The following is a 16525-nucleotide window of genomic DNA, read 5'->3' as shown; positions in this document are numbered from 1 at the left end:
AAAAGTCAACATAGCAATACATGTTTCATGTTTGCGAAGCTTGATTGGAATATGAAGGCGCGCTCGATTATGACGTGAATTTACTACCTTCATCAAGCCGCAAGATATTGCGTGATCAAGCACATTTTGCAAAGCGAAAGTTTGTAGTGTAGTAAAAGATGTTTGCGATTAGCCATAGAATTCTTGCAAGTCTAACTTAGCCACTTTACGCGCAGCTGAGTTACACTTGCATGAATTTTAAGAACAACTTTGCTGCTAATAGGTATGAACATCCTAACCTTACATCGACAAGAAAAAACTTTAGTTTACCTTGTCACCTTCACCATAACACAGCTCCAATAAAATATTATTTGGAATGCTATGGCACAATCTATTACGTGAAAGGGCAGTAATACCAATATGTCAAGCTGCTTGAAGGAAAGGGACTGACAGACTATACTTGCGAAGAAAATGCATCCTTGTTTCAAGTATACATTTCGCTAGATTTTCTGACTGGTCTCTGGAGAACTAACTGACACAACACTGTAATATTTTTCTAAATGTGAATGCGCAATCATCACGTTGCGTGTTACTTTTTAATCTTAAATTTTAATCTTAAAAAGAGTCCTGTAGTCATTTTAAACAAACTCCATTAAGGGTATTACGTTCTCCTCAAAGTCCGAATGTCCTTTTGATCGACACCATCCGGCACTGCAAGGGGGCATAATTCGTGGTCCGCACCGACCATATTGCATAGCAGATCGATAAATTCGTTTGCCTGACAGTCGGAAGGCTGCATTTTGTTAATGGGCCAGTCGTGCAGTCGCAATTTGCCTTTGACGCCGCTAGGCTCCACTGTCACGTCAATACGTCGCCATGGAAGAACCTGCTGCAGACTACACAACATCTCGTGTGAAAATTCGACCTCTTGCTTATTGTCACAATCAAATCCGTCGATACTTGGAAGCCTCGGACCACCGCTCGCGTCAAGCCCTCGATCTTGCTCGTCAACTGTAATTGATGTATCGACTTTTGAGTTAAGTTGCTCCAAGAATGACGCATACGCAGAGTGATTGTGACCACATTTGTTGCCTTCCGCAAAGCCCGAATGGCGAATGTGCCACCGCCACTCTAAAAACCGTTCCGTCAAAAAGGTGCTTGTGTATGGGCTATAACTACGTATGGAAGCTGAGGAGTATGGCACAATCACATCGCCATCCGTCATGGCTACTAATGTACCATTGCGGAAGCGTTGAAGTGAGCGCAAATACTCAGAATCAGGTTCACTCATAATCTCAAGCAGGGGGCGAGGCGATGCCGTTACACCTTTGCTGAAAAGTTGCTCTTGTAGCTCGTGTGCTTTAACTCATAACTTAAATGAATACATAAACTTCAATATTGCAATTTGGCCAACGTACTCTCTAATAACAAATCTGTGCCTGTTTTTCCGTAAATTGATGACGCAAGCACCTTGTGCACACCAAGTCGTAAAATATTCTGTATAACGACACTATACTAAGTCATAAACGCCATCAAATCACAAAAATAAAGACTCGTACACCAAACCTTTACAGTAGAAGGTCCTCTCGCTCTTCTCGAGCCCAAGTGCGGCGTGCACATTGTGACAAAATCGATATACTCTACGTCTAAACAGGTTAAAGATTCCATAATCTGAACAAGCGCGTATCGCGCATATAGCCCGCCCAATGAATGACTAATTACGGAGAGCTTGTAGCGGCTCACGCCGGGGCTAAGGTCGTACTTGAATACAGCCTCCACCACTTCCTTCGCGAGCCGCTGGCCTCCAAATTCGACACCCAACGACGTGTCCGACTCGTTGATTTTGGATTTAATGATTAGCATTTGACGATTACCAAACTTGTTGATTAAAACGGATTCAAATGCGTCGAAATCGGCGGCTGCGCCATTGTTGCCGTGCACAAGGACGAGGATGTGCTGCGGCAGATACTCAGTCTGCGCCGTGCGTAGCGACTCCGGGGTAGAATCATTACGCGGTGTCTGCATCGTAGAGGAGCCTTAAAAAGTCGTGTTGATTTAAATTTGATTGGCTTAATGGCCTGGCATGCACAGGTGGGAGTGCGCCGGAACTGCAGAATCTGCAAAGAATCGTGGATGAGTGCTAGAAAAAAAACTGCTAGAAGGCAAAAACACGTTTTTTATTATTTATTGTAATTTTAAAAATTTGTCAAAGGGAATGGTAACAAATTTGGGCAATACAACTTCGTGATTAATGGCAAAAGTATAAATAGCAACTGAGTAATTCACAGCTTTCTCCTCACTCCATGACTGTCTTCCTTATCACGCGAGCAACTATGTGCCAGTTTCACTTTCCATGCCAGCTCACGATAACTCCAGATCAGCGTAAAGAGTTTAAGCAATTCAAGTTTCGTGCTTTCCTCAGCCATTCTACCCCGAATTGGACTGCTTGCGCTTATAGTCCGAAATCGCAGCTTTAATGGCGTCCTCTGCAAGCATGCTGCAATGCAGCTTCACAGGTGGAAGTTTCAAGTGAGACGCAATGTCCGTGTTCTTAATGTTAAGGCATTCTTCCACGCTCTTGCCTTTTAACCATTCGGTAGCCACCGAGGACGATGCAATCGCCGAGCCACAGCCAAACGTTTTAAACTTGGAGTCCACAATTGTTCCATTTTCATCGACTTGAATCTGCAACTTCATCACGTCACCACATGCAGGCGCGCCAACGAGGCCCGTGCCCACGTCCTTCGCGGTCTTGTCCATGGCTCCCACATTGCGTGGATTCTCGTAGTGGTCAATCACGTTCTCATGATACGTGCGAGTTTGAACGACGCTAGAAGCAGTGGCCTGAGCGGCGACGCGAGGCGTTGACACCATGCGGAGCGAACGATTTAGAGCCGTGCGTGCAATCATTTCGATACTGGTGCTTACGGGAAGGTACTTTGGAGAAATGAGCTTCCTTCCACCCAACGCCAACTTTTTCTCATGTGCACTACATTCATTATGGGACAAGGATACAAATTGTTGACCAATCAAAGCGTTCGTGGGAGCAGTCTCCATTTCCTCATAATGAAAATTTCTGAATCTATCATTCAAATAAATGTCGCTGTAAAAGGTTTGAAGAGTTAGAATCTAATAGTGGACGCAGTTGGTATGTAAATAATGAAATATTCTGATAAACTTAATCAAGGCATTATTGCAAGAGGAACCATGGTGAGCGATAAAAACCGAGAATGAAATAATTAAATTTTGTTATCATTTTGATGAAATGTGCCCTATATAAACTAACTCGAGGAAGCTGTTGCGTCGCGCCTTATAGGTAAAAAAAGCGATTATCTTGTTCGCTATGCACCTTTTGCGAAACACCACCTCGAATCGCGCTTGATCTGACTATAGCATCCGACCGAACTTATCGTAAATTCAATTTAAACGGAAGATTTGAAACGGGTGTATCGTTACATTAAACAAACATTTAAAGGTTGTTAATTGATATATTACCTAAAAGGTAGAGAATATTTGGAGAATATTACTTTACATGTAAATATTCTAAAAGCTTATCCATTGGTAGATATAGACCATTATATCTACTTTCTCCGCGGTCGTCACCACTGGACGCGCGCAAAGAGAGAGACATATAAGACTTTATTACATGTTTTGTATTAGTTTGTAATCAAGTTAATATTAATAGATAGAAGCAGAAAAACTTAATTATATTTACATAATTTTAAATTAACCCTCTTTGAAGTACGTGTTTTAAAGAGTCTTCTTCTGCACGTGAAGTGACGTGGACACCACTCGCACTGAAGCAGTGCGAAGTGGACTTGTACTGAAGCAGTACAAGTCAGTAGTGCCCCGTTACAAGAGTATACCCCCACATCGTGTTTTTAAGTGTGACTACACTATAAGTTAATGATAATACCAATCTAAATGGTATGAGGCTTAGCTATGAATCAAATTAGAGACGTAATTGTGTTAGTTATCTGCGAACATCGGTCCAAAACGGACCGATGTTTGCAGATAACTAGCACAATTACGTAAACTGACCTTGTCTATGAATGAATAAGCAGCAAGAGCTTCGTTTATCTTCAATAAAGTGCATTATTCCTATGAATCATGAGGTCGCATAAGGCATGAAGAAGCAGCTGGAAATGTGCTTGGCATAATTTTGATGGTGTACCTTCTCATGACCCAGCTTGGCGGTGTCGATGTAATCACAAACAGTGCGTGAGCTAGAGGAAGAAAGATAATCCAGACACGTTGTAGGGAGTAATGCGCCAGCTTACGAAGTAATTTGCCTTATCAGAGCGTAACCGCGTATATGCATGGCGGTAGCCAAAGCACAATACCGGTAAGAAAATCAGCAAGACAATCTGTAGGCTTAAAGTAGCACATGGATGTGAACTAAGGACCTAAGCAAACATGTTATATCTGATTTTATAAGCTTTGACACTACATCTGGTAGCTCTTGTTGGTCCAGCAACCAACTCTGACCCTAACTCTGCCCTCCAGACTTGATCGTCACACATAGCTATCGACGACGCCGATCGATCAATTGTTTAAGCCGGAGCGTTAAAGCCATGAACATGTCTTCAAACGTGGGGCGCATGTAAAACATACTTGCAATGATAGCGCAGCAACAAGAGATGATGCGAAAGATGGTCGATGCGACGACACTTGAGGACCTTCGCCTTGACGCAGCGAAGGCGTTTCGTTGCAGCGAATAAATGCAAGAGTCCTTTGGTTTGTTCAAAGAGAATGTGCAACAGTAATTGAATTGAGGCGCATCGAGGGGAAGAGCGCAACGATGGCAAACACGATTATTCCGACAATTGGAAGCATGTTCACAGGCACAGTAGCAGGGTGGTTTGTTTAGTCACGCAACAAAATCGACACTGACGATGAACTGTTCTTTCACATTAGGCAAGAATTTGTACCCGCCGACCTCAGATACGAACTTGGAAATATCGCACAAGAACATTGTAAAGATCTTGGTGACTTTGTGAATCGCTTTAAACATCGGATGATCCAAATGTAGATCATGAATGACGTCGACACCGTCTTCTACTTCACGCCAGGTATGAATCATCGACACGTGCCAAATACTCGCCAGCGTTTTGATTATCACCAATCCGAGCCAATGGAGATTTACGATGTGCGAGAAGCGTCACGAAGAGCATTTATTAACGCACGTTGTGCATTAATTGTAAGAGGCCAGGACGTCGACACGCAGTGTGACCGACGAAGCCATGGATTGAGTTGCTGGTGTGCACTGTTGCCAAAACTGTCACTTGTTTAGCCGGTGAGGGAAGAGACTCATCAACCCGTTATAATTGGCCTTAGTAGCCAGTCCAGAACAGATCACCCCACAGATCCAGCAAAATCTCAATTGGTACGCCATCAATAGTAGCGAATTTGCGCAACAAAAAGGCTGCTTATTGACCAAACTGACATTAACCGCGTTCATCGAAAATGATCAACCACGAAGGCTTCGTCAAGAGCTTTGCTTCCACCAAAAATACTTTCAATCATGCTAAACCACGCACCGTGTTTTAAAACATGACCTTTACGGAGAATCAGCTAATTGCAAATCAAGATGAGATTTTTGGCATTCTATGGTTGTGCGAATACGCCCTGCAAATTGACTGGGCATCATGCCATTTCTGTCCATCAGCAGCGCCATATCGGTAATCAGAAGGTACCAGCGCTGGAAGAGCAGGTCCTTAACGGCACCGCTTCCAGGCCAGCGGTAGAAGGCGCAGATTGTATGTGCCTAAGAATGAACACAGAGCTCGTCGAGTTCAAGGATGCTTCTGTTGTAGTGGACGACAAGGTCATGAGTTGGCACTTCAGTCTTATTAACGAGCACACCGACATATTACGGCTAACAAAGAAACACTATGCTACTGGACAAGCGTCAATTCGAGGCGAGTGGCTTCGATCAGGAATAGCTTGCAGCCAATTTGCGGAGTCATCAACTACTACAAGTTCACGATCAAGTCCATCACATCGATTTTAGTATCTCAATCATCCACCTCTCACCTACAACAAAGATGGCGTCAATGAGCACCTACACCAAAGACCGCGAATTTATGAAAACTTTGGATACGGATCACGACAAGTATGAGCTACAGGAGAGATTACTGAATCTTAAGCTGATCGTGGGAAGAGGCTGTGCGTTCTAGCAGACGATATTCTTATACCGCAATTATTTATAATCAGGATTGAATTTACTGCTGCATATCCTAGGCCGCGTCGCGCACAACTCAAGGTAGCGCAATATAGCTGCTGACGATATCTAGAGAAAGACGTTTGATAGTACATAAAAAAGGTCGGAACATTTCGGGATAGAAGAACAGCAAGCTCAAGAAAGTGGCAAGCTCACGGCAATTCCAGTTCCTGACGAGTGCTGGGAAGTAGTCTCGATGGACTTCGTAACAAGCCTACCGGTGTCAGAGGATTCGCTATTATGACAGTGGTCGATAAACTATCGAAGCTTCTGATATGCTGCTACAAAAAACACCAATGCGCCGAAGTCGCAAGCCTTTCTGATGTCGTTGCGCTTCATTACGGATATCCGAAGGTAATCATTAGTGATCGTGATCCAAAGTTTACGTCAAGCTTTTGAAAGTCGCTAATGGCCGTTTTTGACACCAAGCTTTTAATGACTACAGCACATCCTGCCCAGGCTGACAGGCAGACGGAGTGACAGAATTTAATCATAGAGGATGCGCTATGTATCCTGGTGTCGAACTATGGCGACGACTGGTCAATACTACAAATTTTACTCTTGCAACTCTTGTGAGCAAGTCAACAGAGCCTTCATCGTTTGAGTTCGACAAAGGACAACAGGGCAACAATGCTATTTCTGAAATTTTCAGTGTCGCAGAGAATTTACTTCCTGTTGCCGAGCACGCAAAAAAAATGTAATTAAGAGTAAGGAAGTAATTACATTCGCGCAAGCCACCTTGGCCAAGGCTAAGAAAACAAAATATATACTACAGCAGGAAGCGTAGCAATGTGACTTTTAAGGCTGGATAATTGGTCATGCTTGATACCAAACACCTCGAACTTCGTCACGACAATGCGATACACGAAACGACAAAGAAGACATAGTTGGCGAAGCAGATCGTAGTATTCGAGAATGAAGCGTTTTTCAACGAAAGGGGGTCAAATTTGCGCTGCTACGAGACCTCATCAAGTTGTACTCAAGCTTCAACATCGACTTTTAAGTAATTTGGCTTAAATTGAACGAGTATCAGCAGTCGCCCGGCCACAGTGGCTCGTTAAGTGGCATGGACTTGCAGAACACGAGTGTCCCTCCAAAAGAAACAAAATATTCCGCGATGCGCATTAGCGGGACCTAGTACAAGACTTCAAGGATTCGCCTAAGCGATTTCCTCTCAGGGAGGATATAGGGAGCGATTCGCCAGCGCCCGACAAAATTTGCCTTTTTAAGAGCGTAATTGCGTATACGCATGGCAGCCGAAGGCCGATACATGTTACGCATACGATGTCGGAATCAAAAGAATTCAGTAATGATTCCAATATATAATTCAATTAAGCATTCAGTAAGGAAATCAGTAGGCTTAAAGTAGCATATGGATGTGAACTATAAACCTAACCAAAGAAATACTTTTGCTTTTACCAGCTCGGCCACTAGATATTTATAGTGTCATTTCACTTAGCTGAAGTGCCAAAGGTTTTGCAAAAGCTAAAGGCAAATAAGCTCATACCATACAAATGCAATTACTTGTCGACTAACAGATGGCAAGTCTTAGGTGATTTGTTGCGAATTTGAGGGCCAATTCGGTATTTTAATAGCGTTAAGGAGATTAAAAATACTTCTTAATTATGAGATAAGATATCGAACTACTTTCTATAGAGTCGACAAACGAAACGATTTTTTTTGAATCATGTGCTCAAATGAGGCAATGTTACAAAAGCTACATTTCCTTTGTGGCCGGCAGCCTAATTGTCGACAACATGATATTTGTTTTACGAGTAGACAATCTCGATAGCGAACTCAAACCTAGCGATGGTGCAAGAGCCACACAATTATGATCTTGGCCGAAAGACTAATTATTAAAGACATGATATTATTAATTAAAGACTAACCTCATTAGTTTTCTGTAGATGAAAGGCACCAAATATAGGTGCAAACGCCAAGCTCTTTCTCTCGCTGCTTTAGGACAGGGACGTTAGTGACGCATGGCCTTCTCAACAAGGGTGATTATGATTAAGTCAGAAGCGGCTCCGACATGGATTATTATGGCATTCCCCGGCGTGAAGGAAAACTAACTTTGTTTTGTCTGAAAGGCAAAATGCACCGATTGCTCAAAAGCAGCGTTCCTTATAAAACAGTATCTAGATTCTTTTTTACCATGCTTAAAGGCAAATCGATCTCATAATTTTCGCTGGTGCACTTTCACTGGTGCACTGAAACCTATTTTGAGAACTAGAAACTAAATGTTTGCCTTCATGCAAGAGCTGCTGTAACGAAGCACCTTTTGCTAGTACAGATAACAGTACAAGTCAACCTACGTTGATTACAGTGACTCGACTACTTCACGTACACGAAGAATAAGAATGCGGAACAAGCGTTTACCGTAAGTGAAAAAGATACTATAGGGTGGCTGCTTGACAGTGGTGCAAGTAGTCACATATGTCCATTCGAGGATGAGTTTGCGGATATACGATCACTCAACACGTTGGTTGAAATTTTAGTTGCGGATGGGGAGACCGTAATGGCTACTGGAGTTCGGACGATTTGAGCATTATAATAGAAGAGAAGTCCATCCGCATCGAAAACGTTCTCTACGTTCCTTAATTGGATCGTAGTCTTCTGTCGATTCCTGCAATGTCTGCTAAAAGGTCATACATAACTTTTCAAAATACTACATGCTAGGTCAGGACCGAACATAAAGAGATGGCTCAAGTGACCCAGGAAGGAAATTATTTGTTCTCGAATGTTTACAAGTTGAGTCTGCACACATGAATTAAGTGGCTCGCGGTGGAGGCAAACCCGTGAGTCCAAGTTTATGGCACGCTCGATTAGGACTTATGTCAATGAAGGCGGTGAAACCCTCGAGAATTGTGTCAGAGGTTTCAACTCGGAAGATTAGTCTGCCGTTGTGGAAGACGAATATGACACGTGAAGGTTGTGTTATTGGCAGGTCGTAAGTTAAGCCATTTCCTAAGACAAGTTACGGTAAAATGAATATGATGTCACTACTTCAAGTAATTCGTAGTGACATTATGGGTCCCATGGAAACCAAGTCACAGGGTGGAGCGAGATTCGTGGTTAAATTTATTGATGACGATTTTTCACGATATGTCGTCGCGTATTATAATGCGCACAAGTTGGACATGGTCGATAAGTTTGTCGAGTACAAGTCGATGATGTAGAACAATGGGATGCTAAGATTAAACGTATTCGCATCGACAACGGTGATTAATGTATTAACAATCGCTACAATCAAGTGTGTCGACAGGCTGGGGTTATACACCAAACAACAGTTCCGTATTCGCCACAGCTGATGGAATGGCTAAGCGGATGAAACGGACGCTGTTGGAGCAAGCACAGTCAATGATTAATTATATGCAAGTTAAGATGAAGTGGTAGACTGAAGCCATAAATACTGCGGTGTTTATTGTGAATCGTCTACCCTGCGCTTCTAACTCAACCAAGACTCCGATTGAGGTTTGCTTTGGAGCGAAGCCAGACCTATCGCACTTGCGAGTTTTCGGCTCGCAAGGGTAAGCGCACATTGATAAAGCTATACGACGAATGCTGGATAAAAAAGCATTCTGCTGCTTCTTTTTGGGCTACACACGTGGTGTGAAGGGCTACCGTTTTTGGATTTATGACTTTATACGACTGGAAACCACGACGTCAGTAGATCTACCAAAGTCTAAGTTTGTGGAGGTTGTTGGTGGTGGAAACATCACTCATAATGTGCATCATCATGGCGATAAAGATGACGTCTCGGTTCAATTGCCGTGCGTTTCAACTAGGGGTGAAAGTGAACTGATGGTGGTGGATCATATTGGCACCAATCCGCCTATTTTACCCCCTAGCGAATTTGACTCAATGAGTCCAAGTCATAATATCATTGCCTGTTCTGGCCCTACATTTGAAATCTTCGACGTTTACATGGAGCCGGGTGATAAAAATTTGAAATGAACCAAGTTATTGTGTCCAGAGGGGGCTTGGGTACTATCGACGACTGCTCGGATTTGGTACCATCTCGATATGGTGGACACAATGCACGGTGGGGTTGTAACCCGATAAGAATTCCCAAGCATTAATTCCCGTGAATAATCTGATACAATTGTATCTCTACAGAGTGATAATGGCGTGGAACGTGCGTCAAAACTTTACGGCATCGCATATGAGCAAGCGAATACGGCACTGGAAGCTTCATCGACGTACCAAGATGCGATAAGTTCTCCTTAATCCAAGATGTGGAGTGACGCTACATGCATTAAAATAAAATAGAATATGGAATACGAAAATGGAAAAATTGATCGATTTAAGGCTCTGCTTATTGCATTGGGATATGAACAAACCCATGGTGTGGATTGTTATGACACGTATATTACGGTCGCAAACATGCATTCGATTTGTGTCTGCCTGAACACAGTGTGTTGTGATTTTAGTATACTATTCGCCAGTATGATGTTGACACGGCCTTCTTAAATGGCATAATGGAAGAAGATGTACACATCTCTGCGCCTCAAGGTGTTGAAATGGACGCGACTTAAGTTTTGAAGCTCAATCGAAGCTTTTACGGACTAAGTCAATCTGCTGCAACATGGTTCAAGACCATTTCGAGTTGTTTTTTTTCCCGCAAAATGGGCTTCGTTCGAGTGCTTCGGACACGTGCGTATTCGTCCGCCACGATGGAAACCATGTGTGGGCTTACGTGACTTTGTGTGTCGAAAATATGCTAAGCGGAGGTTATTCTGCTGGCATAACAGACAAAGTTGCGAATGAAGTTGAAGGTCTTCTAAGGCAAAGACGCTAGGCAATGTTAAACTTTTTCTAGGCATTAAAGTGACGTACGAGCAGCATGCGAAGAAGCTCACGATTAGCCAAAGTGGGTGCAGCGACAGAATGGTCGAAAAATCAATTTAGTCGACGCGAAAGTGGTGAGAAACCAAGTGTGGAAGGTCAAGTCATCCTCAAAAGTGCCAGGAAAAGAAGCTAAAAAATAAAGAATTGTCCATATAGATCTCTGGTGGGATCTCTCCTGTATGGCAACAGGAACAACACCTGATATTGCGTTGCAGCGGGTCGATGGAGTCGACATTTGGAATAATCAAGTGTGAAGAGCACTGGAATGCAGCTACTCGTTTGCTACGCTATTTGCAGTCGACTGTAACAAATGGATTTGCTATCGTAGCAATTTTGGTGAGCTAATTTGAGTGCATTTAGTGATGGAGATTGGAGAAGTGACAAGGATAATCGACGTTCGACATCTGATGGTCAATGACTCTCCAGTCATTTTCAAGTTGAAGCACTAGTGTCTCCTTAAGTATTGCGGAAGCTGAATACGTGGCGCTTTCGTTGTGCATCCAAGAGGTTTTGGGGACAAATAGTTAATTGATGGTAATTAAGGTCAAGATCGACGATCCTGTCATAGTCTAGAAGACAATCAGAGTGCGATTGCTACTGCCTAGAACGATGGAAATAAAAGTCGAACAAAGTACATTGATATTCGTTATCGTTTTGTTTGCGACAATGTCAAAGTAATTCATGTGGAGTATATTGATACTTGACTCGAACTCGCCAATTTCCTTACCAAAACAATTTCATCTAAGAAGTTTCAGTTTCTCGTGGCGAAGACAAATGTTGAAGACTTCTAGTCGAGGAGGAGTGCTGACAATGGAAGCGTAGTGGAAGCTCAAATATCGTCGTCACTCTCATAATCATCATTATTAAAAAAATTACAGATTCTAGGTTTCAAGCAGTAGCTTAGATGCTAACGGCTCATGGGTGACCTTTTTAATGCTTTTTCTGCGCTAGCTAGCCAAATGCAAGGTACGTATTCTAATTATTTAATATACTTTTAATTTACTTCCTACCCGACTTGTTGACTACTGCGAATATACCTTAATAAGAAGGGCAAGGCTTATCGGTAGGATAAAGACGATTGGACAAAAAAAATCTGCAGCCGGAGAGCGCAGCCAGACCGCAACTGATAGAGTCGGTGTACTTGTACGCGATACTTGTGAAGATTCCAGGGATGTGCCAAGTTCGGCGTTACGTGATGCGTTGATAGTCACGGTGGAACAACTCTTTGCGAAGTCTAAGATCTTACTTCAGCTAAACGGGGCTAAATATCCCAGAATTAAGCAAGCAGAACGAGGTTTGATTACAATATTCTTTGGAGAAGCATCTGTTAATATGGAGTGTTTCCATTTCAAGTCGAAACATTATGTGATTATCATCATCCTGGACACCCTAATGCCTCGTAGAAGATCGCGTTCATCTTACGATGTGTGACGAGCAAGCTGCGCTGGACAAATTACAATATTTGTTATGGGCGTCGACAATTTATGAGCATTATCAGCGCATCATAATTAAATCAGATACTGCATCAGTGGTTCATTACGAGCGACTCATGTTTAATTTAGAGGCGTAGATTTCACAGGAGTGCAGCCGTCTAAAAGCGATTTGTGAAGAAGTGCGAGTATCTAAGGTCAACCAAGTAACACGGAGAAGGGACCATGGATAAATGCCTGATCATCTAAATACTGGCCTAAGAGTTGTCGTTAGCAGACAGTAGCGTTTTTTAAAAAGTCGTTGACCTTGCACAAATTGCTGCGACTGCAAAGTACGATCCAGGACCATGTGGAAGGAGAATTGAGCATCCAACTCAGCGGCAAGTGCAACGCTGGGCAGCTGCAAACATACGCAGGCGCTTAGAGAAGACATTTTACTGGCAACTGGTGCGCCAAGGTTAATTGGTAGGACTTATACGGCCTACCGCAAAACATGAAGACGATCTAGTTAGTAGCCAAGTCAATTTACGTCTTTTTCCGACCGGGCAACAGCGAAGAAATTTCAATTTATGTCAGTGCCTTTTAAGAAGGCAACCAACTGATTGGAAAATAAGCCATCGGAAGGGTTGGCATGAGAAAGGCAGTTTATGCTAATAGCTCCAGTATCCTCCGCATATTGGCTATGAGAAACTCGCATGCCCGACATCTCTCGACTTCTTAAAATTAATAACATTTTGGCACACATTAGCGGGCACAGTTCCGTAATACATGACCATGAGAATTAGATGGGCGCACACCGAATTCAAGAGCATCCAATGTCTAGAAGCTGCCGTTTGAGGTGGCCGTCTCTCCTCATTTTTTGAGAAGAATTGTTCATTTCGACTGGATGGGAACTTATATATTCTTAAGCATCGAGCGGTCGGTCGGCAGCTACAGCGCTTTAATGTGGAGACAGAAGTCATACAAGAGCGCAATGCATCTACACGACCGAGCAATTACATGGATGAGGATGTTCAATTGCAACAATACAGGATATTATTACTCTGGACGATGGAAAAATTCCAAATTGGACCTATAAAAGTGGATGATAAAATAGTACAATCCTACTAGACTTTTTGGCATATTATGCACAAAAGGTACACCGTTACTCTATAAAATTCTAATCGATTATTAACAAGGGACATGTAATCCATCCACCACCCAAACGTTAACCATCCACCCCCCAAATTAATTTTTGATTGGCTGTAATCCACCCTTCTGATTAACTATAGTTAGAGGTGAGGAACAGAAAATTTGCTTTTGATCGGTCAAAGAGAATGAACGCAACTGTAAAAAATTCAACACCCAGATGACGCTTACCTTCAAATTGGAACCTTCCCTGTAACAACAACTTTATCAAAATGAACACCCATGCTCCACCACACACAATTGCACATGCTTCTCTTACTGAGAGTCAAGCTGCTGTAAAGACCCATACAACATCATAGGGATATGTAATTGCCTTTAAATGTGTGCAAAATGGTCTAATTTACATATCTGCTACTCTAGATTCTCTACTGGTTCTACATCTGAATTAAAAACTGTGCGGCATGTACGTGCATTGTGCCCTGACTGGGAACACAGTCCACAGCGTCGACGAGGTGCAGGATTAACAGCTGCATTTGCGAGCTCAAACTCGGATGGCAAGTGGCGTTTTGACCCTGATGGCCGGCCACGCGTCTCTGCTCGCACATAATCGCTGACAACAACATCATTGGAGACCGCAAGCACACGCTTAAGAAGCATGCGCTTGCGATAACCCTCAGAATCATCTGTCATCTGCGAGTCTCTTCAACGCTGTCCTTATTGATGGCTAACCACATCCGCAACAATTGGCGGCTGTGGCTGGACCAACCACCAATGCTGATCGGAGTCATTGAAGGTTGCCGGTACAATTGGCCGGCTGCGGCTGCGGCAGCGCATGTCATGTTGGCATGGATACCCCATTTATTAATTTAAAAAGACCAAGACATTTGTTGCTGATCTCTTCGTTTTGCTCCTGCAAATGTAGTAGCTGGTATGCGGGGCGCATGCACAGAGATCTTTCCCATCACCCGCAAAAAAGCGGTCCCAATACCAGGTTGGCCATTGCCCGCTCTGCTGAATTTTGCTGTACAATAGCAGCCAAACTGCGCCATCCACTACCAGTAGGTGACCTAAAAATGCACTTATCTGTCAGCAAAAGCATGAACCTCATGTGACTTAACTGAAATATACAGATACCTTTCGATGTCCCGATCCATTTCTTGAGAGCTGCATGTGCGCTCTCCGCACGTGACGTCGAGATGTGCCCATAATGCTTCTTTCCGCATAAGGATGCTGACACAAACCTCTCCTTGTACATCAGCCATAAAGCCTTGCAGTAGCGCACGACGTACACTGGGATCTCTCTCTCATGCATTGCCTGGATGTTCCGGATTTGGTGACAACTGTTACAATAAATCACGGTTAAGAAGCCTTCTGGAAAAGGAAGACACATTTTCCCCTGGAGTCGTTCTTGGTAACTTTCAACAGTGGTGATCAGAGCATTCCATTCCTTCATAAATGCCTCCCATGCTTCTGCTGTCAAACCTGCTTTGTGCTTGGCGAGGATGTTTTTGTTGATTTGCCACCTGCACAGCAGCATGTTGGCAGTGGGAAATGTTTCATCAAGCGCACCCATGAGCGCAAGCTCGCAATCGGTCACATTGTTGGTGTGGAGGTTGTATTTTTGAAGCACACCTCAGAGGTGGTGCATGGCCCAACGGTAATCCGCAGCTGTCTCTCTTTGCTTGAAGCAGTATGCAAAGGTAAAGCTCTGGTGGGACGATGTAGCACCAACAACATGGAACAGAGGCATTCCAAACTTGTTTGTCTTGCATGTTGCATCCAGCAGCCACACTTTACCGGCACAAAACGTTTGGCAGATCTCAGGGGTGCAGAATGAAATAACCAGAAGGTGGGTGAGCTTCTGCTCCCTGTCAGCCTGAGAAGTGGCGGACATCATCACCAAGGCTGTCCAGCAGCTGTAGTGAGCGAGCGGCCGTCGATCATCCTGGCCAGTTCCCTATTTCTAATGTTGCGAACGTCTTGGCCTGTCAGCATAACACCTTCATTCTGTCGAATAAATGTGGTGATACGGCTGTTTGGAACAAGTGCACGTAACCACTCCAATACACATTGATTTTGTTTTGGTGTGAGCATGCCAGTGTGTCCCTGCGGATGCGCAAACGCCTCATGGTTGTGTTTAAGGTTGGTAAATTCAACACGCCATTGGTTCTCTTGATTGCGTACGTTGGCTCTGATAGACACTGTGCACAACAGGAGCGTTTGATGTGAGCACTAATAGAATACCACCTTGACATCGCCTTCCTTCGTGTTGCCAACCCTCTTGGTACGCTTGACAACAATGACATATCCCTGTGATGTTGCATGGGCCTCTACAACAGCTTGACCCTCAGCGAGAGAAGCATTAGCAATTGTGTGGGGGGAGCCGGGGTGTTCATTTTGATATAGTTGTTGTTACAGGGAAGGTTGCAATTTGAAGGTAAGTGTCACCTGGGTGTTAAAATTTGTTACAGTTGCGATCATTCTCTTTGACCAATCAGAAGCACAATATTCTGTACCTCACCTCTAACTGTAGCCAATCAGAAGGGTGGATTACAGCCCGTCAAAATAAATTTGGGGGTGGTGGATGGTTAACGTTTGAGTGGTGGATGGGTAATCCTTATTAAGAATTAGCTTAAGAATTACTTCAAACTCAAAAAGATTTTACTCCAAGCGGTTTAAACATATATCAGAATCTTTTATAGACTTTAGAGAATTTGTGAATACAAAATTTGAAGTTACAAAGCCGTTTGCCAACATGAACGAAATGATGGCAGCAGCGTCCTCTACGCATCAGATCTATAAGAAAACAGCTGAGCTTATATAACAAGCAATTTGGCCTCCTCCGACATCTGAGATAGAACTGAAGCAGAAGCGGCAAGAATTCGCTGAGGGACATCAGCTGCCGAGTATCATA

At 43.4% G+C, this 16525-nt stretch overlaps 4 protein-coding genes across 4 annotated transcripts; 2 read left to right on the top strand and 2 right to left on the bottom strand.

The window, feature by feature from the left end:
- Positions 1–540: 540 nt before the first annotated feature.
- On the bottom strand, positions 541–2959 carry CCR75_000953 (uncharacterized protein). Its single transcript, XM_067959058.1, has 3 exons — positions 1546–2959; positions 1398–1476; positions 541–1338 (listed from the first exon to the last, which is right to left on the bottom strand). Exons 1-3 carry the CDS (start codon positions 2002–2004, stop codon positions 641–643), a joined length of 1236 nt encoding a protein of 411 aa, XP_067818107.1. The 5' UTR covers positions 2005–2959; the 3' UTR covers positions 541–640.
- A 2055-nt stretch (positions 2960–5014) lies between these two features.
- Positions 5015–5272, top strand: CCR75_000954 (uncharacterized protein; the record flags this gene model as incomplete). Its single annotated transcript, XM_067959059.1, has 1 exon — positions 5015–5272. The coding sequence occupies one exon, from the start codon at positions 5015–5017 to the stop codon at positions 5270–5272; it is 258 nt and encodes an 85-aa protein (XP_067818102.1).
- A 297-nt stretch (positions 5273–5569) lies between these two features.
- CCR75_000955 (uncharacterized protein) lies at positions 5570–5992 on the top strand (the record flags this gene model as incomplete). Its single annotated transcript, XM_067959060.1, has 1 exon — positions 5570–5992. One exon carries the CDS (start codon positions 5570–5572, stop codon positions 5990–5992), a length of 423 nt encoding a protein of 140 aa, XP_067818101.1.
- An 8030-nt stretch (positions 5993–14022) lies between these two features.
- On the bottom strand, positions 14023–14301 carry CCR75_000956 (uncharacterized protein; the record flags this gene model as incomplete). Its single annotated transcript, XM_067959061.1, has 1 exon — positions 14023–14301. One exon carries the CDS (start codon positions 14299–14301, stop codon positions 14023–14025), a length of 279 nt encoding a protein of 92 aa, XP_067818104.1.
- Between the last annotated feature and the right edge of the window lie 2224 nt (positions 14302–16525).

This window comes from Bremia lactucae, linkage group LG6 (genome assembly GCF_004359215.1).
Source record: "Bremia lactucae strain SF5 linkage group LG6, whole genome shotgun sequence".
Taxonomy (NCBI): domain Eukaryota; phylum Oomycota; class Peronosporomycetes; order Peronosporales; family Peronosporaceae; genus Bremia; species Bremia lactucae.
The sequence above is the reverse complement of the archived record's forward strand: the minus strand, read 5'-3'. Positions and strand labels throughout refer to the sequence as shown.